Source organism: Mytilus californianus, unplaced genomic scaffold, assembly GCF_021869535.1.
Source record: "Mytilus californianus isolate M0D057914Y unplaced genomic scaffold, xbMytCali1.0.p SCAF_9, whole genome shotgun sequence".
Lineage (NCBI taxonomy): Eukaryota > Metazoa > Mollusca > Bivalvia > Mytilida > Mytilidae > Mytilus > Mytilus californianus.
The window spans coordinates 43245120-43270036 of record NW_026262745.1 but is presented as its reverse complement, the minus strand read 5'-3'; the positions used below and the strand labels follow the sequence as shown (position 1 = coordinate 43270036).

The 24917-nt window shown below is 32.3% G+C and overlaps 1 protein-coding gene across 1 annotated transcript in view; it reads left to right on the top strand.

The window, feature by feature from the left end:
* Window positions 1–19546, top strand: part of LOC127715894 (sodium- and chloride-dependent glycine transporter 2-like) — a 38179-nt gene extending 18633 nt beyond the window's left edge. Inside the window, 11 exon segments of the mRNA XM_052222012.1 lie at window positions 1813–2062; window positions 3516–3648; window positions 6473–6607; window positions 7388–7491; window positions 11422–11546; window positions 13392–13504; window positions 14407–14538; window positions 15656–15755; window positions 17085–17185; window positions 18113–18280; window positions 19370–19546. Of these exon segments, the coding sequence (XP_052077972.1) occupies window positions 1813–2062; window positions 3516–3648; window positions 6473–6607; window positions 7388–7491; window positions 11422–11546; window positions 13392–13504; window positions 14407–14538; window positions 15656–15755; window positions 17085–17185; window positions 18113–18277 (1358 nt within the window). The 3' untranslated portion in view covers window positions 18278–18280; window positions 19370–19546.
* Window positions 19547–24917: the final 5371 nt, after the last annotated feature.

The following is a 24917-nucleotide window of genomic DNA, read 5'->3' as shown; positions in this document are numbered from 1 at the left end:
GACAAAAAAGTGGTTAACCTCATCAAAGTCCTTTTTCCCATACTAGGTACAAACGAAAGTTGGGGAACTTAGGTCTGCTTGAGAAAGAACATCCAGGGTGTAGTATCTCTTAGATTTTTTTGAATAGGTCCAAAGTTGGGGTCCGACACCCTACCCTACCCTAACTTTCGAAGTTAATAAACATTTTCCTACGGCAATACTTTTTTCCACACTAGGTGCAAATGAAAGTTGGGACCCTTAGGCATGCTTAACTAAAATTTCCAGGTGGGGTATAGCATGGATTTTTTTAAAAATTGGTCCAAAGTTGGGGTCCGACACCCTACCCTACCCTAACTTTCAAAGTTAATAAAAATTTTCCTACGGCAATACTTTTTTCCACACTAGGTGCAAATGAAAGTTGGGACCCTTAGGCATGCTTAACTAAAATTTCCAGGTGGGGTATAGCACGGATTTTTTTTTAAATTGGTCCAAAGTTGGGGTCCGACACCCTACCCTACCCTAACTTTCAAAGTTAATAAACATTTTCCTACGGCAATACTTTTTTCCACACTAGGTGCAAATGAAAGTTGGGACCCTTAGTCATGCTTAACTAAAATTTCCAGGTGGGGTATAGCACGGATTTTTTTTACAATTGGTAATATAGCTAATTAGTGCCATACTTTGATTACTTAAAATAATCCCTGCGTATCATCAAAACTAAGCGAAACCTATTGTTATAGAAAGAGAATGATTCGCTAAAACAGATTTGGCTGACATGAAAGTATTAAAGTACGAACGCAACTTTGAAATCTTGTAGCGTAGAAATATTGTTACTTTTTAGGAACTATTTTACAGGATGCCGAGAATATGGAAAGCTATTTCACACAATATCGACCAAATTTTTCTGATGGAAAAGTCGATACAATGAAACAAGAAAATTTGGCCATATTTAAATAATTTCTTTTTGTCAGTGTTGACAGTTTAAGTTTTAAAGCGTGCAGCACGATGTTGAAAGCACAAAATATTGTTTTTAAAATATTGAAGAGGAAATGAAATTTCAAAATTCATTGATTTATGTTTTCGACTGCTAAATTCACGTTAAAAAAGATATTGTTGTGGTTACATAAAATATAAACGTTTTAGTAAGTTTGAATCTTATGCAACTTTTGGGTTAATAGACATATCTAAAAACTGGCTGCTAGCGGAATGGCTGCTAGCGAGTGGCTGCTAGCTTGAGTCTAGCTCATAATCATACTAATGAAGGATTTAGTTCAATGAATTAGGACACAAAGTACTTTTTATTTTGCTGTTACATATCGGTGTCTTACTTATTCAAAACATCAAGATAAACTTGTTACCTGGTTTGTACTAACATAAGCAACACGACGGGTGCCGCATGTGGAGCAGGATCTGCTTACCCTTCCGGAGCACCTGAGACCAACCCCAGTTTTTGGTTAGGTTCGTGTTGCTTAGTCTTTAATTTTCTGTGTTGTGTTTTGTGTACTATAATTGTTTGTCTGTTTGTCTTTTTTCTTTTTTAGCCATGGCGTGGCGTTGTCAGGTTATTTTCGATTAATGACTTTGGATGTCCCTCTGATATTTGTTTTTTATTCATCTTTATTTTTTCTGTAAAAGGTCTTAGATATGCAATGGTGACTGTATCAGCCTTATTTTGTATATAATTCAACGTTATGATGGGATATATTTTGTACTTTCTGTACCATTCACTTTCAGGTCTTGGATATGCAATGGTGAATGAATCTGCCATATTTTTTATATATTTCAACGTTATGATGGGATATGTTTTGTCTTTTCTGTACCATTCACTTTCAGGTCTTGGATATGCAATGGTGACTGTATCAGCCATTTTTTGTATATACTTCAACGTTATGATGGGATATGTTTTGTACTTTCTGTACCATTCACTTTCCACTGTTTTACCATGGAGCACGTGTGACAACGAGTGGAACACAGAGTTTTGCTATATTTCACAAACATCTAACACATCAACCAGTAATATTTCATCTATTTTCGGAAATATTACAGGTGATTTGAAAATGTCACCAAGCGAAGAATTCTGGAGGTGAGAAAATATAATGTTCATATTAGTTCATTATGATAATATTCTAACGTTGCAGATTGGTGTGTTAGAAGCTCTTTTTGAACTAACTCTCATTGCTTAAATGTAACGTCTGCAGCCAACATGACCTCGGTATAAAAATTATGAAACGTGACTAGACTGCAAGTCAGAAATATTCCCACCAGAAATCAACATATGAGAAAGATAACTTTTTTGATAAACGTTACGATTTTCAAGGATGAAAATCTCAATAGCTGCATAAACCATCGGAAAAGAAATGTCACATGTTCGATAAAAAAAAACAATAAAAGGCATTCCAAGGAAATACAAAACCTACACAAACAAAAATGAGCCAATGCGTTAAACATATAATTTTGAATAGTGTCTAAATCGGTGTTTTAAATAATCTTGATTGCAGTCTAACCCTATCATTTAACCATTAGAGAGTTGTCCATGTATTGGTTGAAATAAATTTTAAGTTTGATTTTGTCAGATTTTATGAAATTCCTTTTGTTTAAATTTACCTTGGATTTTGTTGGTTTAAAACTTTTTAAAATGTCTATAAGTAGACAAAGCATAAAAGTTACATAACTGCATTTCAATGAAAATTCTTAAATGGATTTTCAATGTGCATCGTTGAAAAATAGTTGGTAATATATTATGAGACTTTGATTTATAATTGTTGCTCCTCTCAATTATATTTGTGCAGCTTTTAAACCTGCATATTTTTTTTTCTTATTTCGTCCCTAAGGTCCTAACGGCTGCCAACAGATCCTGTTTTGGTTGATAAAACTTGCTTTAAAATATCAAGCTTTTTTAAAGACTGTTATAAATTGATAGTATAGAAATAAAGGAACTAAAAAAGCAGAAAAAATGGAGGGTCCGTGTGCTTGTTTTCGATATATAAGCGGGAACTGATTCTCTCTAGATTTTTCATATATTTAACATTGACAATTTCTTCTTTCAAAAACAATGAATAAATAACAAGGATTATATATAAGATTATCAAAAATGGCTTTTTAAACAATGTGTGATAAAATTAGGAAAAGAAAATTAGGGGTTAGCGGGCAACATTTTTATATTTGGACCTACATGGATAAAACTAGAGGATTCCGAATATCTGACAAAAAATCAAATACAAGAGCAGCGAACATCCTTAATGACAAATTAGCAGCTCAGTGTACGGTCTTCAGCGATAAACAAGTTTAGATACAATATGTCAAGCCCTAAATCGTCCAGAATTCATAAAATCTTAGAATAAATAATATAGAAACAATTAAATATCGGTTATTTAAATCATTTTTTGGTACTTCCATCAGCGCTAGCTTTAACCGAATAGAATAATATGTGTACCAAGTACACTTTACATCGAGATCGAGAAAGAGAGAGAGCGAGAGCGAGAGCGAGAGAGAGAGAATAACTCTGTATGTTTCATACCAGTAAATTCTTATTTTAGCTATAATGTACTCCAGATCACAAGTGGGATAGAAGATATGGGGAAAATCAGATTAGAACTCCTGTTATGCCTATTTATATTTTGGTTCATTGAATTTCTTTGTTTGTGTAAAGGAATAAAAGTATCTGGAAAGGTAAGTACAATAACTCGAACTGTACCAATTTTACTGCACCATATGCGCATTTCAATATTTTAATAAATCTTCAGTGATGCTCGATGTCAAATAATATTGAAAAATCGAAAGGAACTGAAAACATTAAAATACCTTCCAAACAAAATGGAAAAAAAAGACCGAGCTTTGCATGGGGAAAATAATCCTTAAATTTAAAATAATAAACCAAATTTGTTACACCAAATTCCAATAGCACAACATCCGTATGTTCATGCTAGTACCGAAGTTCTTGCTACAAATTACTTGTAAAGTAAATAAAACTTGTGAGTATTCGTCACCCATTTCGTAGCAATAAATGTGCAGTTCTTAATTTGTATGGTTGACATGGAAAACAAAACCAGCATAGGTAAAAACTATGCAAGTTTGACTTTGATTGAGGAAATTTAACAACTCCATTTTTTTCTGGAATACATGCATTTTTTTTTTTATCTTTGTATATATATATATATATATAAGTCTAAATTGAAAACAACGTTCAAACCTATGATTGCGTTGGATAAAAACCGCAATTTTTATACGTGTGCATGCAAAACAAATTTCTTGTTAGAGGGGTCTATATACAGCACAAACAACATTTTCCAAAAGACCAAAAAAGTGAAAAAGTATATTTTAACAAAACGCATTTGACTAACAGGTCGAACAACAAATGTTCTTAAACCCTGCTGACTGCCATTGGCAATTGCCAAATAAACGGATCACCGATGTAATAAATGGATCTTAATTATAAATTTAATACTAATCAGAAAACAATGAACTTGCGGAAACGATAGTATACCGCAAACAAAAGGTGCAAAGGTTTTTGAACACCATATCCGGATTTCGACAATTAATGTCTCTTCAGTGATGTTAGGAATCGAAACGGTATTTGGAAAGCCATACAATTTACCTCAATTAAGGATAGACTCTTAAATTTTGAGGAGTCAAAATAGGATGAACGGATCATATAAACCCGAAGGCAAATATAATACAAGCCCAAACGAAAAAATATAAATAAGTCTAAATTGAAAACAACGTTCAAACCTATGATTGCGTTGGATAAAAACCGCAATTTTTATACGTGTGCATGCAAAACAAATTTCTTGTTAGAGGGGTCTAAATACAGCACAAACAACATTTTCCAAAAGACCAAAAAAGTGAAAAAGTATATTTTAACAAAACGCATTTGACTAACAGGTCGAACAACAAATGTTCTTAAACCCTGCTGACTGCCATTGGCGATTGCCAAATAAACGGATCACCGATGTAATAAATGGATCTTAATTATAAATTTAATACTAATCAGAAAACAATGAACTTGCGGAAACGATAGTATACCGCAAACAAAAGGTGCAAAGGTTTTTGTACACCATATCCGGATTTCGACAATTAATGTCTCTTCAGTGATGTTAGGAATCGAAACGGTATTTGGAAAGCCATACAATTTACCTCAATTTAGGATAGACTCTTAAATTTTGAGGAGTCAAAATAGGATGAACGGATCATATAAACCCGAAGGCAAATATAATACAAGCCCAAACGAAAAAATATAAATAAGTCTAAATTGAAAACAACGTTCAAACCTATGATTGCGTTGCATATATATATATATATCAAATTACACTTAAGGGTATATTACCATTGATGAGCACAATTTCGTCAACAATGCAAAAGGTATCGAGCCATAAATCGGTCAGATGTAGTTTTATTTTTTCTAACATATTCAATCTACGGCTTTAAACTTCATGCGTTTCATGTAAAATTACAAAATCTAGTAACATTATAGCAAAGAATTTACCAAAACGACATTTTGCTACACATTATCGTAGACAACAACTGAACGTTAATGCGATTAAACTATAGTTTCTGGTAAAGCATTGGGTCATCAAACTAATTTTGAGTGCAAATTAAATGTGTGTTACGGTCCTTTTATGTCAGAGACGCCAATTACAACATGCTTTTTACAACAAGGTCAACTGAATTTGTGATTTACAATGTTCTTAATCATTTATAAATAGAATTAACATAATTATGAAACGATTGAATAAGCTTACTATTTGGGAATATGAGGGGTGAAATTATGATGCATCATATTTTTAGTTTATAAATTGTTTCTTTTATAATTATATTATCACCTAGCTTAAACATGCTCTGCAAAAAGCAGTTGTGGCTGTACAGTCTATGCCCAGTGTGTCGAACAATTGTTTTACAATTAACCTCCTTAAACTGTGATTGAAAAGCGATAATGACGCAAAATATCTTGTAACTATATTGGTGGATGTTAACAGCTGTTTGTACACACAGAATGAAAACATTGCGTATTCTGATGTCTATTGCTAACTCAGTTAATTCTTTTTTGCTTTTGTTTAAATCTTTTCTGCTCGACACTAGGACTTTCTTTTTCTTTTGTTCTGACTCTAAGTGATATTTACACCAAGAGCAGGTGATTATATTTATGGAAGTGTGTTACATTGATTTTCTGAAATGTTTTAAATATAAATTATGTATAACAAAACTTCAACCGTTGCATTTACAAATTAAGAGAAAGGTCAACTTCCGTCCCCTTTGCGTCGTAACCAACCAAAGTTCTCCGAAACACAAGTTCTCGTAATTTATGAATTTCTGAAATGAAGTAGATTTTGTTAAATTCATAAAATGAAACGCCTGACACAAATTGTACAAACGTCATAAGATAGAAGATACCAAATCTAAAAAGAAGATGGACATTGCTTGTTATAAAGTATTATATATATGCGTATTTTTAATTGTGAGTTCTTACTAAAACACAATATTATTTGCTTCATTACAGGTCGTATACGTGACAGCAATATTTCCATATGTTGTATTGTTAATCTTTTTCATCAGAGTAGTAACACTCCCTGGTGCAACGGATGGAATACTGTTTTATGTCGTTCCTCAATGGGACAAACTATTGTCTACAAAGGTATACATGCTCATTTAAGGTTAATTTCATTACATTTTTTGTTGTTGTTGTGGAATCTTTTGTAAAAACCCCACACACACTGTTGAATACTTTGGTTTAAAGAAACATACTTAATATCTAATGGGTTGGGAGTTGTTGGGCTTTTCGCCAAATCAGCGATTAAGAGGAAAACATGTGGGGCAAAATGTAATTTTGAAAAATACTGTAAGCTACACGTTGTTAAGGTTAAATTAAGTATAACAATATTGCTAAGTGAAAGTGAAAGAACGGCAAAAGATACTAAAGGGACATTCAAACTCAAAAGTCGAAAATAAACTGACTGGGCCTTGATACTAAACGAAGAATGACCAAAAGACAAACAACAGTATACAAACGCAACATAGAAAACTACAGACCGAGCGATACCAACCCTTCCAAAAACCCGGAGGGAAATAAATACATACAGCTGTATCTAGAATACTCTGTTATCAACAGTTACTCCCACTTCACAATCATCACTTTGCTAAGTTTTCAAAAATACTAATTTTAAGTCTTAAGTTCAATTAATTCCCTCATTTAAAAACAGTAATAGATATCTGTCCTTTATAGCGACAAAAAGATGTTAAATAAACCTTGCACTAAACACATCGATGTTCACTGAAATTACCTGAACATGCATACAAAATAATGATTTAACTACATTAAATTTAATTTTGTACTTATTACAATTGTTATTCAATGCGTATTTCAATTGTAATTCAATGCGTATAACATGGCTTTTGTGTTTGCTATTTGTTCTAGGTGTGGGGTGAGGCTGCATTGCAGATATTTTTCTCCACTTCAATGGTATGGGATGGACTATTGACGTTTGCAAGTTATAATAAGTTTCACGATAATATGTACAGGTGAGTTAACGTGATAGCAGTATGTTTTGTATTTGCTATATTTTTTAATGACTGCTTCCGTTTATTTTTAGCAAGCCATACACCAGTGACCTTAAGTTGGTGATGACTCCCTACTTGTCCTTTAATTATATATTTTGAAAGAGAATAGGAAGGATATGGGGTATCCATTCATGACACAAATCCGTAAATGCATTGAAAAAAATGTAAAACGCAATGGAACAACTATTGAACGCATAATATATACATGGTCGATAAAAGGACAACTATGTACAGAACAAAACCCTCACAAAATATACATAACCAACACAGGATTGTTATATAACGGGATATAAGTGCGAGGCTATTTAAGCCTACTCCATTTTAGAAACGACATCAGCACTTTTATTTCCACCTTTTCATTTCAATTTTATGATTATTGCAATATGAAATAGGCGAGGCTAAAGGGTTAGCTTTCAGATTTGCTTCTTCTTATGAATATTGATAATTTGCCTCTATATGAATTTCAAATGGTCTATTAATATTCAGACAGAAGCTTAACGAAAACATGAGAATTTCGACATATTACCTACCGTAACTTGAAATTATAAAGAAACCAACGTTTCAACTCCCTCAGGCAAAGTTGGCCTAAGAAGGATTTTGGCTATTATTTTATGTCATTTTTTATTATAGAGCTCTTCAACTGTTTCGGTTTTATACATCCTTGGCTTTCAATTATTCGGCTTTGAGCGTTCCTGATGAAGGTTAATCCAGTGAAGCGCTTCCGACGCATTAAATTTAGACGTCTTGTTTTCATTTTGTATCGTCCTGTCACTTAAATTATCTTTTTGCAATCTGCTTTATTACTATTTTCAATTAAAATAAAAACTACAAAAGTTTTGAAATAACATGTGCAATTTTTGGAAAATGACGCTATCAGCGGCATGTTTCCGATACCATTGACCAGAACTTACGGAAGTCGATTATTGCCTCCGCCTACCGCACTCGGTTTCATATTTACTATTTTACATACTAACTGGAATCTGCTTGTATTACGCTACACTCGAACAAAGTGTTGTAGTCGGACGGGAACCAATTTACATACTTTATTTTATTTACCAAAAAGATATCTTGACCTGTCCATATGTTTTTTGTTATTAAATGGTATTTGGAGCTATCCCTTTGTTATATTTTTCATATTTATTCGAGCTTTCACTTTTATGCACATGTCTTACAATCGTAAACAATCGGTATGTATACATGATAAATAGATCCGTTTTGTTATGGTGTTGGACTTTTTACCCTCCAATGATCAGCAATCGCTAGACAAAATAGTTCTCCTAAATAATGTCAGCCTTTCATGCCATTTCAACTTTACAATCATTAAAAAAAGTGAAAATCGGAATCATTTTGATATCCATTGGATAGAAACTGGTCTTTTTCCAGATTTACGAAGATTTTAAAAATCGGAAATTAGTTATACGGATATACCCACGCGGTGCGTATGAATCTTTGTTTACAAAACAGGATTTCGGAACGTCTCTAGTTTTTAGATCGTAAGTCACGATAAACTCAAACTGAAAGTAAACAGTTGTTTGTAAGACGCAGGTTTACTCACCATAAACAAGCTGAAACGTTCAGTATGGCATATATTTTAGGTTAAAGACGGTCCCATTCATTTAAACAGCATTTTGAAAGTAGACGATGGGATTATTTCAGGTTTGGGGAACGAGTAAATTATCACAAAGCTCATTTCTTGACGACCTCATAATTTCATCATGTCGATGGTACAAATCGATTTTTACTGTTTACTGTCGCTTCTCATGTTTTGTATTTAAACGGTCGTTTATTTTTAAACCCGAACCAGGCATATGCATTCTGTAATTGTGCAAATCTTCGTTCTTTGGTCAGTTGGCTTATGGATAGTTGTATCAATTTCAACTCTTACATTATTTTTTTAAAAATATATTTGCATTACACATGCAATGGCAGTACCTTTCCAATTACTATTTATGTGTTGTGTCTAAATTAAAGTTGTAACACTTTATAGTGACTGGAAAGAGTAGAAAAATTCATCAGATGGGAAAAGGCTGAAGATACTTCAAACGGCACCGAATCATTAGATATTGCATCTTATAAAAAGAAACTGAGATTTGGATAGTCCCACTTCAAGGTAAAAATGTTTATCTCTTGTGAAATTAAATTAAAAAATATTGTAACACTGTAGTTAATTAATAAAGATACTATTACGTGTATTTCTGTATTGGCCTTATTATTGGTTCTCGGCCAGCAGTCAAACGGCAACGAATCATTAGATATTGCATCTTATAAAAGGAAACTGAGATTTGGATAGTTCCACTTCAAGGTAAAAATGTTTATCTCTTGTGAAATGAAATAAAAAAAATATTGTAACACTGTAGTTAATTAATAAAGATACTATTACGTGTATTTCTGTATTGGCCTTATTATTGGTCCTCGGCCAGCAGAATTGGCCTTCCACTTCGCCTCAGACCAATACACCTAAGACATGGACCAATAACAAGGCCAATACAGAAATACTTACGCAATGATATTATAGAATGACAGTATGGTTCAATAGCGGGAATCAGCCCCTCAACTACTTTTTACATAAGTATTAACTTCTGGCTTCAACGCTTTGTTCGTCTTGTCTGGAGATCTTGCTGTAGTTCCAGTTCAGCAAGCATTTTAGAGACGTATCCCGTCCATCCTCTTTTGACTTGTAATCTCTGGTGATAGATTTTGCCGTTTGACATTGTATCCTTTCAAGCTTGTTTTTTTTTGTTACCGTGTAGGGGTCCCATACTATGGCTCCATATTAAATTATAAGATCCATTCCTAAAGATCTAGATCATTGTTCTAATCTGACACAAATTTCAATAACTGGAATGCTACCCAAGTTGAATATATGGTGACCCACGAGAACAGCATTATCACTATTGAAATTGTGTTTAATACCATGATTGTTCAATGTCATTAACTTAAATGGAGACAGACATTTGACCTGAAAGACATGAAAGGTGGTGTGGGAGTGCAAAATCAAAAACTAACTGACTATGATATATGGTTAAAGAATGAATATCAATTACATGGGTCAACATGGTCAAGGGCAGAGTTGTTATAGAATAACAATATGGCAGAGAAGTGGTTTCAAGTTTCATATAAAGCGACCTGACTGACATGAAATAAAAAATCAAAGGAGTATCCCTATTTGTCTAATCTTCAAGGTGAAATAAAACTAGTAAAACAATATTATACTATTGTCTAAATATACAGAAATATAATTTGCTTCAAGTAACAGAAATAACTAGGTCACTAGTAACTTATTTAATGAGTATGTGGGGTATAAGAGCTTCCTAACAACAGACTCTTCATAATCATTTGGTTTGAAAAGGATACTAGTAGTCTATATTCTTGATTTAGAAAAATGTAATTGCAAGAAAAAAATCACATTACTTAGAATAATTTAGATCATTCAGGTAGTCTTTATTTATATGTACAAAAGAACAGCCAGTAGTCATTGGATATTGTAGATCATTCAAATAGTCTTGACCTTTTTATTAGTACAAAAGAACAGCCAGTAGTCATTGGATGTTGTAGATCATTCCAGTAGTCTTGACCTATTTATTTATACAAAAAAAAACAGCCAGTAGTAATTGGATACTGTAGATCATTCAGGTAGTCTTGAAAAAACAGACACATATACGAATATCAATTATATGCTTACGAGACATGTTGCAATGTTAAACTTATTACGGTATGTGAAAATCAAGACTTGCATAAAAAATATCACAATATTAGAGACAGTGGCGTCATTTTTCCTCAGAGCTTTCAGCTCTTTGATTGAACCTGGAACCGCAGATGCAAATTAATAATCGTTATGTTTGAAATGATAAAATCTGTAAATCTTACAATCTTTTAAATCAATATATCCAGGAATGCAATGATTGTACCAGCAGTGAACTGTGGAACAAGTATATTTGCTGGTTTTATTACCTTTTCAATTCTTGGTTTTATGGCATTGAACAAAGGAACAACAGTTGACAAAGTACTTAATCAAGGTATTTTATTTACATCTCTGTGGAAATAACTAAAAGTACACATCCTTGTTCAGACACTTTAAGTGAATAGGAATCATGAAGAACTCTTTATAAAAATCCGGAGATGTGGTATGATTGCCAATGAGACAACTATCCACCAAAGTTCCAATGAAGTGGATGTGAGCAATTATAGGAAACCGTACGGTCTTCAACAATGAGAAAAATCCCAAAAACGTGTGATCGGCTATAAAAGGCCACGATATGAAAAATATGAAACAATTGATTGAGAAAACTAACGGCCTAATTTATAACATTCAAAACTAAAATGAAAGAGTTGGTATTGCTTTGTTTCTTTAAAAAGAATAGCCAGCGTAGGTAAAAGTCTCTTATTGTAGGGAGAGATAAATCCTTCTTTGTAAAAACTCACTCTGATTCCAATAAAAAAGTATCTGAAACTGACATTATCAGAATGCCTGATTTCTTGATTGACAACATATTTGTTACGTTTGGAGGACGTGTTTTACAACAAAATATCGGCATTTCCATGGAAACCAACTGTGCCCCACATCTTGCCGACTTGTTCCTTTATTCCTAAGACAGGATACTTATAAAGGATTGATAAGTTTACCGAATCGTATCTAAATTTCCGGGATCGGTTTACAACATTACCATAAAATTTAGGATGTGCTAATCCGTTTGAAATAAGTTTTCTACATGTACAACCAAACTTGCAGATCAAATCTTTGTAACTATGAAAGAATTTAGTAAAGGTTTAAGTTATGTGTGGTAACGAAATCCCTCACTTAATAATTCATTAGTTTGTTGTTTTATAAATCGACCTACTTTGGTAAATGTACATTTGTAAGATATCATGTTCTGTGTAACCAACCAGAAATCAAGGTATCCATTGTACCGATGCAACTACTGCTATGACTACTACTAAGTAAAATTATAAAAAGCAGGAAAATATCATTTTGTTCCATTGTGTAATTGGCTTGTTATTAGAAAGAAAAAGAAACCCAATATGATAACAAAGCACTGGGAAAGCAGATTACTTGACATATGTTTTTTCCTCTTTGTTTCTCTCTATTTTTAAGCTTACAAGTCCCAAGCTCTTTGACCTAAAATTTCATTTGGCCTTTTCATTTTTGATTCGACTGTCACTAATGAGTCTTTTGTAGACGAAACACGTTCAAAGTTGTATTCCTGGTATCTATGATATGTTTATGTGGTGTCTTCTCACTCTTATCAATAATGCGTAAACACAACCATGCTTTTTAGCATACCTTTCGTAAATTCTGCGTTGATAATAAAGCAAATAAGTCATAAAGCTCATCACGTGTTCACGGCGACCTTTTTTGTAAATCGCTTGTTATATAATGTCGAATATATCAAAATTCTAAGGTTTTTCTATCTTCAAGCATAGTTGTCTTTAGCTGGATTTGAAACGTTTTGCACTGTTTGGTTTGAATGCTGCTGAACTTCAGTTTTTATCATAAGTAATTTTTATAGAAACCTTGTCTAGAAAAAAAAAATAGTCCCCGCTCTCATTTGACAAATAACTCATTGGATAAAGATTATTTTTTATTTCTTCGAAAGCTAGTTTTTCGTTGGGAGTAGTACAATACATAAATTACACTTGTTATTACCGGCGCATTATGGTTACACATCAGTTATAACTTTCATACCATCTCAACTTATCATTTGAATCGTATATTTACACGATGTAATATAATTTTATTTGTATTTTTTTTTAATTCAGTTTAGTATTTTCAAACATTGTATCTGTTCAAAAATGTCTGGCAGTAACCGCTTGCTTATTTACATTTATAGTAGGACTTTGCAGGTTGTTTTTCTTTTTTGCAGGACCAGGTTTGGTATTTATAACATATCCTGAAGCTATTTCAAGATTCCCAATATCACCATTTTGGGCTATTCTGTTTTTCCTAATGCTATTTACAATAGGTATTGATACACAGGTAAGAGTTTTTTTTCAAATATAATATGTTCTTGTAAGACTGTCCCTGCAGATGAATCTTTAAAAACATTAAAAAAAATTATAAGATTAATATTTTTGATGTTCCATGAGCAAATGCTTTTTTCAATGCCTCGTTAGAGTAATTAGCAAATCAAAACTAGCTATAGCAGCAACCCTTTTTAATTACCTTATATTTCAAATTGGATACACTTGATGAATTATTGACAGTTAAGTAATTGAGTCTATTGAATTAAATAAAAATCGGTAATACCCACCCCCTACCCCACCCCAAAAATATAAAAATAAATATAAAAATAAAAATTATAAATGAAAAAAATTAAAACACAGATAATCAAGACACACATAAAACAATGTAAAATAGAGCCGTTCGCTCTGAGTCATATTTCCAATCTAATTATTACTTTTTTCATATGATCTCACAGTTAAAAATTTAAAAACAAAATCTATATTTATCATTATACCAGAGATCCTTATTTCTTTTGTATTTTCATGTCTTTTATCATGTTTATAAAAGTTTAATTAATTCGAAAGACCAATGTTTATCTGTCCTACCACCGGTATCGACGGCTTTAACAAAACGTAGCCTTACGTTCCAAATATTTTGTTAAAAGTTCGTTTTGATTTTACCTTTTAACATTTTCAATTCGAGTACCACTAGTAAGTCTTATTTTGACAAACCTTGTGTATTGTAAAAATTTAAACCGGTACCATTGATTAACTTTTATTTAAAAAGAGTATTTCTAAATATAAGATTGCATATATGGTACGTTGATTTGATTAAGTACCTATATATTTTTAGTTTTAATCCAAAGAAAGATAAGTATCAAAACTTACGAATAAATATGACTTGTTTTCATTTTAATTATTTTCTGTTTGCTTTAGTTTGGAACGATGGAGACTGTTTTGAGTGCGTTGACAGATGAATTTCCTAAATTATTTAGGAGAAGAAAGGTGTTGTTAACAGGGGCAATTTGCATAATCGAGTTTATACTTGGAATTCCATTTGTTATGCAGGTAAATACGAATAAGATAGACATATTGTATGGAGCTTCGTCTTTGGGTCTTTTATTGATACTTTTCTATTTTTATTCATAAAAAAATACTTCAATTTTTATATATCATTCCTGTTCGCACATTCCGGATCGATATACCATGTGCTTTACATGAATTCATTTGTATAATGACTGTAAAAATAAAATGCAAACGTACATCAATTTACATTTTTTGAGAGTTTTTGATTTTTTTCTCTTTTACATATTGACTGAGATGCACTCAGCGATGCATTATTGTATTTCATATTATTAATAGTATTTCGTTTTATCGATGCATACTATCGAAGGTAAATGTAATTATGTCTTAAACAGAAAATTTGGCAATCAATATCAAATCGTAAAAATATCCCCTTCGCGGATATGTGATCTCTATATGGAGATAAAAACCAGTTTTACAATCAGAATGAAACCATTAACAAGATAAAACTATTATGGTAAATATCTGCCAAGTCTTACCGATCGAAAATAAAAGTGAAAATTGGTAAATAAAGGCAACAGTAGTATATCGCTGTTTAAAAAGTCATTAATCGATTGAGATAAAACAAATCCGGGTTACCAACTAAAACCGAAGGAAACACATCAACTATTAGAGGATAACAACGGAACAACAGAAACACTGAAATGCAACAAAAACAAACGCCAACATGCATAGAAACGGGCGATTTGATTACAACTGTCATATTCCTGACTTGGGTACAGGACATTTTAAGAAAAAAATGGTGGGTTAATTAAAACTTACATGGACGTTCGGCATACTAATATAAATTGGAAGAACGTTATAGATACAACAGTCTTGTTAAAGACGTATAATTAAAAACAATCTGTGATAATTGTTTCCCCTATCAACTACGATTAATATATCATTTCGTCATGTAAGAATATTTCAAGTCTCAACGCAAAAACCTTAAGCGACTTCAGCAGCAAACAAACTACCCGTCTAGACTGGTTTCCTGTAATTGTTTGCAGAGGATGGGAATATGGCGATAATTATAACCCTTACATAGCAATCCAAAGTTAAAAAAGACAATAATGTTCCCCCTTTAACTTTTCCCTTGTGCTAATAATTTCTTTATTCATAGGGAGGAATTTATGCTCTGCAAATAGTTGATTGATACTGTGCTTTATTTTCTGTGATGTTAGTCTGTATTTTGGAAAACATCACAATTGGATGGATTTATGGTGAATAAACAAGCTATGAGAACTCGCGGTTTTACGAATACCAGTTTTTGTCCTTTTGATATATAAATTTAGTTTTTTCAGTTAGAATAAATGTATGTCACTGAAGAAGGATATTCATTACACAAAACAAGTTAAAGATTATTAAAAAAAAAAACTTTGATAAAAATAAGAGTTACATTTTGTCTTTTAATACATTTAAAAGTGTTGATAAATTTTTCATCAGAACATAAACTGGTATTCAGCAACACGAGTTTTACAGTTTTAAAATAAAATAGCAAATATATATAGTTCAGTATACCAAATGTAGGTTCGAGAGAAATCTGAACTCCATAAGAGTAAAAAAATTATCAACAAATACAGCTCAAAATGTATGCCATTATATTCAACATATATTTGCTGATACAACAAAATGTAATACACAGTAGAAATGTGTCAGAAAATACTGCTATACAGTTATTCTTAATACCATTAAAAACGGTAAACAAGAATGTGCTCTTTGGTCGGGTTGTTGTCTCTTTAACACATTCCCCATTTCCATTCTCAATTTTATATACTTGATTTTGATTTAAAAGAGCGAAATATTGGTATTATAATCTTATAATATTAAGATATGTATATATATCTTTGATCATACATTATGATGCCATTATTGCCAGATATGCAATGTCGACTGAAAATATCATGGAGATACATATCAAAATCCGTGAGCAAATTAAAAGTTATCAAGTAACGAGTATTGATATGTAGTTATTTCTAGATAATTTGCAAATTCCAAACCAACAGTTAAAATGGTGGATAAAGTAATGAATATCGTGCAGGAGACATTTACCCTGTCGATTCACTTGGTCGCTCTCCTTTTGAAGTATTTTGGATTTCCTCAGATTTTGTATGCAATATCTTTTTAATAAGTCTATTAAATTGAACATTGGAAAACTACTTTTCCCTAAATATATGTACCACTAAGTGAAAAATACGCAAAAAAAGTAAAATAACAAAAAATACTGAACTCCGAGGAAAATTCTTAACGGAAAGTCCATAAGCAAATGGCAAAATCAAAAGCTCAAACACTTCAAACGTATTGACAACAACTGTCATATTCCTGACTTGGTATAGACATTTTCTTATGTAGACAATGGTGGACTAAACCTGGTTTTATTGCTAGCTAAACCTCTCACGTGTATTACAGTCGCATAAAATTCCATTATATTGACAACGATGTGTGAACAAAACAAACAGACATAATAAGTAAAAATGTCAAAAATAGGGGTACATATGTATACGCACATAACTGCACAAATAACAAATTACACTTGTATCTTTGCATTGAAGGCGCCAACAGACTTTACGAAGATATTGAACTAATGATAGGACGAAAGCCTTGTATTTGGTGGAGTATATATTGGAAATTCATAACACCTGTAACTGTAGCGGTATGTTGCCTTCCATTTTAGAACCAATCAAATTAAAAGAACTTAATAATTCCAATGATATGTAAATGTAGTTTCTGTTTACGTAGTCCAGTTTGTTATTCACAAATGTGATTGCAACGTTCGAATAGCCAATTTCCCATGTCTAAACCTTTATATACTCTCTGTTCAATCATATGCCTTTTACATATATCAATAGGAACGTTACGCGCCTGTATGTAAACACTATACTTAGCAGTGTAGGCTCCTTAAGGAAAAACTTCTATCACCGATTGGTTAACCGATACGATATACCACGGTCAGTTAAATTACAATCGGACGAGAGCATATCTCGATTTCTTATATTAAATTTAACAAGCATTCTGAGAGGGTTGCATGGCAATACATAGTCCCTTATCAGTTAAAAATTATATGTACTGGAAAAAAAACGACCATTACTCTGCACAAAATCATCAGACCTGAAAAAAAAATCAAAGTTGATCTGTAACATGTCGTGATAAAAATATTTACCCTATATAAACACAATATCTTCTGGCGCAAAGATAAGAGTATCGAAAAACTGATTTGCCCGCCTGATGAATGGACGAACAGAAGGAGTACAAACCTTCAGTCCCCTTCTGCTATTCCGATAGGGGACTAATAACCAAAAATGATCTTAAAATATGAAATGGTTTGATTTTTGTTTGTTTTTGCTTTGTTTATCTGACAGTGTGTATTAACTGTTGAACAAAAAATAAAAACACAATATGTTGTTTATTTCATTATATTTCCGTTCTGTGTAGTTGAATACTTATCATCTTTTTAAATGATATTTGTTTGGCACAATATTGAGGTACTTACGAAAATAAAACAAAAAATGAAGTAAGTCAAAAATCAAATAGAAATAGAATTTGCAGTTTTATAATTTTAACCAATCAATCAACCTTTCAGACGATGCTTGTATTTAACATGACACAGATAACACCAGTGTCATATGGTACATATCAATATCCACAATGGGCGATAGCGGTAGGGTGGATTATCGGGATGTTATCAGTAATACCTATTCCAATTTACATGGTTATTGACCTGTGGAACGCAAATGGCACAATATAGCAGGTAATCCCGATTGTTTATTAATGAATTCTTCTAATTGGGTTTCGGAAGTTTGCAATAGTCTAGTCATCCACGCTCTCTGGTATGTTCAAGTGTTGGTCTATATTCTTTGGATAATTCAGAAATAATCGTTCTTTTGTTATATTTACAGTCTGTGTGAAAATAAATCACCAATTGAGTTTTGCATTCTCGAATGAATGAGATTGGTTGCGGTTATACGGAACTTTGATAGATATCAAACAATATCTACAGCTTTTTTTAAGGAATGTTGATATGTATGCCAGATAGTTCGGACAACTTATGTGAATAAAAGTATTACGACATTACCTTCGTTTTCGTATTACTTTTTTTTAAATTTATATAATCTAAGCAACGGTAATTTTGTTCTGTGTGGAGGTGATATCGTACTGTTGCCTTGAATCTATTAAGTAGTTGCCAGACACAGATAATTTTCTATTAAGGTAATCCAGTTGAATATAAATACATTAAAGGTATGTTGGCGTCTTTCGCAATCTTGAATTGTAAAATGACAAAATACAATCGGTCTAGATCTATTATAAAATATACAAATTTTGAGATATATATGTAATTTATTTATTAGAATTTTCATCTAAACCTGTTGTGTTTTATCCAATTATTATTATTGTTTATAAAAAAATACAGATATATTTTTTCATATGATTCAAAGTTTATATAAGGGGAGATAACTTAGATAGCCTTATTTGCATAAAGGTATATAGAACCAATCATCCAGGCCCGGTCATAAAGAACAAACAATAATATTGTACATTAACATTGTTTATAAAAACAATATTTGGGAAATTTATTTTGGTATTAAATTAAAGCTTAAGAACTTGAGGTGGTCATTTTTGAAACATTCTTTAAAGTATGTCTTGAATAATAAAACAACTCTATGAAAGTCTAGTCAAATGATATTTAATAAAATGTTTTTTAAGAATTTGATCATACAAACATTCAGTTGGTGTCTTTCAGATGTTGTGTAGTGATGTTTAAATTTGCAGGTATTTGCTAACATACGTTGTATTTATCATAAATAATTACATGTACACATTTAATTTTTAATTTTGTTAGAGAATCAAACAACGATCAAAACCAGCTCCTAACTGGGGACCAGCAAACAGCACAGTATATGCTAAATCTTTGCCAAAGCAAGACGACAAACTTTCTCCCCATTATACTTCAAATTCAACTGAAAATCAAACCATGTTGTAACAGATTTGTTTATACATATAACATGTATTACGTTTACTTTTTTATAGTAGGTCTTATATCAAATTGACGTTGGAGGGCCTCATACGAGTTGTTAGTTCAAACAGTTACAAGATTTAACACAGAATACGAACTTAAATTTCCGAATTATCAGAATGTTTTATGACTTAACAAAAATAAAAATAAATTCATAAGTGTTTTAGGCAAACCAGTGTATCTGTAGGCATTGATAAACAATTCTCTACAGATGACATATTTCCAAATTGGAGCTAAAAGTGGAAAATTTGATTTCTACCACTCTCTATATTGACTCTTACTATGGTGAATTAGTTTTAAAAAATGTATAATTTCTGTATATTTGCAAAAATATGCAAGATCTGCTTACCCTTGCCGAGCACCTGGGATCACTGTCAGTTTTTGGTGAGGTTCGTGTTGCTCAATCCTTAGTTTACTATGTTGTGTTTGTGTACTTTTGTTTGTCTGTTTTTTTTTTCTTTTTGGGCAATGGCGTTGATAGTTTTTTTTCGACTAATGAGTTTGAATGTCCCTTTGGTATCTTTCGTCTTTTATTTATATGCAAATGAGCTATTGCCTGCTCCTGAGGCAAATTGATTCCCATAAAGATAAGATACTAGAGGCTCTAAAGAGCCTGTGTCGCTCACCTTGGTATATGTGCATATTAAAAAAAGGACAAAGATGGATTCATAACAAAATTGTGTTTTGGTGATGGTGATGTGTTTGTAGATCTTACTTTACTGAACATTCTTGCTGCTTACAATTATCTCTATCTATAATGAACTTGGCCCAGTAGTTACAGTGGAAAATATTTTGTAAAAAATTTACAAAAATTTACAAAATTTATGAAAAAATTGTAAAAAAATAAAGGGCAATAACTCCTTAAGGGGTCAATTGACAATTTTGGTCATGTTGACTTATTTGTAGACCTTACTTTGCTGTACATTATTGCTGTTTACAGTTGATCTCTATCTATAATAATATTCAAGATAATAACCAAAAGCTGCAAAAGTTTCTTAAAATTACCAATTCAGGGGCAGCAACCCAACAACGTGTTGCCTGATTGGTCTGAATATTTCAGGGCGGATAGATCTTGACCTGATAATCAGTTTTACCCCATGTCAGATTTACTCTTAATGCTTTGGTTTCAGAGATGTAAGCCAAAATCTACATTTTACCCCTATGTTCTATTTTTAGCCATGTCGGCCATCTTGGTTCGCGGGCCGGGTCATCGGACACATTTTTTAAACTTTATACCCTAATGATGATTGTGGACAAGTTTGGTCAAATTTGTCTTAGTAGTTTCAGAGGAGAAGATTTTTGTAAAAGATTACAAAAATTTACGAAAAATGGTTAAAAATTGACTATAAAGGGCAATAACTCCTTAAGGGGTCAATTGACCATTTTTGTCAAGTTGACTTAATTGTATATCTTACTTTGCTGAACATTATTGCTGTTTACAGTTTATCTCTATCTATAATAATATTCAAGATAATAACCAAAAACGGCAAAATTTCCTTAAAATTACCAATTCAGGGGCAGCAACCAAACAACGATTTGCCTGATTGGTCTGAAAATTTCAGGGCAGATAGATCTTGACCTGATAAACAGTTTTATTCCTGTCAGATTTGCTCTAAATGCTTTGGTTTCAGAGATATGAGCCAAAAACTGCATTTTACCCTATGTACTATTTTTTAGCCATGTCGGCCATCTTGGTTCGCGGGCGGGGTCATCGGACACATTTTTTAAACTAGATACCCTAATGATGATTGTGGACAAGTTTGGTTAAATTTGTCTTAGTAGTTTCAGAGGAGAAGATTTTTGTAAAAGATTACAAAAATTTACGAAAAATTGTTAAAAATTGACTATAAAGGGCAATAACTCCTTAAGGGGTCAATTGACCATTTTTGTCAAGCTGACTTAATTGTAGATCTTACTTTGCTAAACATTATTGCTGTTTACAGTTTATCTCTATCTATAATAATATTCAAGATAATAACCAAAAACGGCAAAATTTCCTTAAAATTACCAATTCAGGGGCAGCAACCCAACAACGGGTTGTCAGATTCATCTGAAAATTTCAGGGCAGATAGATCTTGACCTGATAAACAATTTTACCCTGTCAGATTTGCTTTAAATGCTTTTGTTTCAGAAATATAAGCCAAAATCTACATTTTACCCGTATGTTCTTGTTTTAGCCATGTCGGCCATCTTGGTTGGTTCGCCGGGTCACAGGACACATTTTTTAAACTAGATACCCCAATGATGATTGTGGCCAAGTTTGGTTTAATTTGGCCAAGTAGTTTCAGAGGAGAAGATTTTTGTAAAAGTTAACGACGACGGACGACGACGGACGACGACGACGAAGACGGACGACGGACGCCAAGTGATGAGAAAAACTCACTTGGCCCTTTGGGCCAGATGAGCTAAAAAAGCGTCAGAGGTGGTCATTAGGTGCAACAATTGTCAATTATTGCTATATTGCGTCATATTTCTTAACCTGGAAGACCGAGAGATGCTTCATTTGTCGTCAATCAAGTTTTAAAGAAAACAAAACCATCATCGAATTAAGCTCAAGTGCGATCACTTCATTTTAATTAAATGATTTATTTTTTCAGTTTTTTCTCTAATCATTGTTGATTTGATGGAAACATACATTTATTGTAGTAAAGTAAACTGATTTTAAAGTCGAATAAAACCCGAAAAGGGGGGGGGGGGGTTAACTAATGGTGATTCGGAAGGGTATGCAGTTAATGCTTCTTCCGTTTTCTGAATTTAAGACAGTTAAGATATATCTGTGGTCATTCAAATCGTAATGTTGCGTAAAACTTTTGAAGGGCTGTCTCCAACTTTAACATCTGGAACATTTGGTTCAATAGCTTACTTGTAAAGAGCAATCCTCTACAAAGGAAACTATAATAGGAAACACAAACTCTGAAATACTGTATGAACTGGGAGCTAAATACTCAAAATATATACAGGCGCTGTGGGAATGTAGCTACACTGAAATGTTGTTATAGGGAACACGTTAGTGATACAGCAATCAAACGACACACATGGACATAATCAAGATGAAGGTAAACATCAACATCCAGTTTCTTTTTAAATAGCACACTGTTGTATACACACATTTTAAAAGCTAATTAGTCCCGTTTTAAAATTTCGTGCTTTCGTTTTACATAAAGGACAACTTATGAATTAAAAGCAGAGATGAAGGTCTTTCCAGCATAATCGATATGATTGGACAACTACCATACGACAAAATAATAACACAAACATTTACAGGGCAACATATAAAAGGATTCATGTATAGGCAGGAACCATTATATTATTTAAATCCACCAATCGTCTCAAGTACATCGATCACAATCGTGATTACATTAAATAAGAAACTATCAGAGATCTGTCACCACCTCCAAAGTGTTAAAAATGTTAAACGAAGAAAAAAAAGGGAGACAATATATGACTTGTTTTCAACCTTGAAATTCATAACAGTTAAGAAATTTATCTGAAGAAAGAGTGGTTGGTACTTTCCAAAATAATACCAATAGCCGAAACGGCACAAATATGATCAAACATAATATCATGCCTTCAAACATTTTCTTGCATGTTCTTTAAGTGTATTTAAGAATATTGTTTTACTGTAAAAAGTAATTATAACGAATGCCTATATTGTTTTCCAAGATTCTTAGAAAGACCATTTTATTAAAAAGGAAGATGTTGTCTTTGAGTAAAATGTCTGTATTTTACGGTCTCGCCGCGATATAGCCTTTTGTGCTGATGTGGCGTAAATCAATCATTGTATTTTACGGCGTAGAAAAGTTTCAACTGGCAATAGAGACCTACTTTGCCCTACACATTCAGTATATAGTGTTGTACTTTAAGTAATTAAATAATTTATTATTGTGAAAGGTATTTGAGCGAACGTTATGAAAGTTTTTTTTTAGGAACTTACATGTTAAATGGTATTGTTCCTCTGTCAGTCCCATAGGGAAGCATCTACCTAAAAGCCAATATATATATATAAAAATATAAATTAAATACTATTAAATTTTCAGTTAATTTATCATGCAATCAAAGCTAAAAACCAGCCTTTAAACTCCAGAGTTGTCATGTTGGTTTCTATGCTAATACTTTTTTTTTCTATTGTGAATCTATTGAACGTTTTTTAGAAATAAACTTTTATAACAATATTAACATTTTTTTTATTATTAAAAAGAAATAACCAAAAATAGTGACCTGTTGAAAAAAAGAGGCGAAACAAACTAAGGGACATTCAAACTAATAAGTCGAAAATAAACTGACAACGCCATGGCTAAAAAAGAAAAGACCAAGAGACAAAGAACAGTACGTAAACACAACATAGCAAACTAAAGATTGAGCAACACAAACCCGCCAAAATCTGAGGGTGATGTAAGGTGCTCCTTAAGGGTAAACAGATCCTGGCACACATTTGACAACCGTCATGTTGTTCATGTAAGTACAGACTCGATGATAAGTATAATTCGATAGGTCACATTCGGAGAAAAGAGGAAGGGATTGTAGTTACGACAATTGAATGAACTCAATTATGACAAACTATTGTACAATCAGAAGTTGAAATCCTTCTTTGATTTCGTAGATTTTTACCTTGTAAGTAATACCAAAAGATAATAAAAACAATATAATTTGTATGTTTTTATAATTATAACATACTTTCTTGAATCCTCTTTCATAAACTTATGTATTATTTTAAAAAGTAGGTTCAAGCTCCCTTAGAGAAAGTTGACCTAAGCTAAATTTGGCTATAAGATATAACCCTTGTTGTTAATCTGGCTCCTAATGTTGTTAATATTAACCTGTCTGGCTCCTAATGTTGTTAGTATTAACCTGTCTGGCTCCTAATGTTGTTAGTATTAACCTCTCTGGCTCCTAATGTTGTTAGTATTAACCTCTCTGGCTCCTAATGTTGTTAGTATTAACCTGTCTGGCTCCTAATGTTGTTAGTATTAACCTCTCTGGTTTTCAAATGTTTTGGTTTGAATATTCCTGGTGAAGGTAAATACAGAAAAGTGCTTTGGACGCAGTGAATTTATAAAGTGTTATATTCATCCTGTTTATCTATATACGTTTTCTCCAGATTGATTTATTTTACTTTTAACACAAAAATTAAGCTATAAAACGATTTATATGTTCAAAAAATATGATAATAACACTTCATATTGAGAAAGTAGAAAACAAAGTTAGTTGCAAGTTTTATTTTACTTGATTGTATTTCCTTAATGCAGATATAAACATGTCAAGTGATAAACACTTATTGGAAGTATCTTTCCATCTTTCTGTTAAAATATGAGCCAATGAAAATCTCTCCAGGACAAGTATTATAGATTTCATTCAGGAAGTTTTTCTTCGTTCG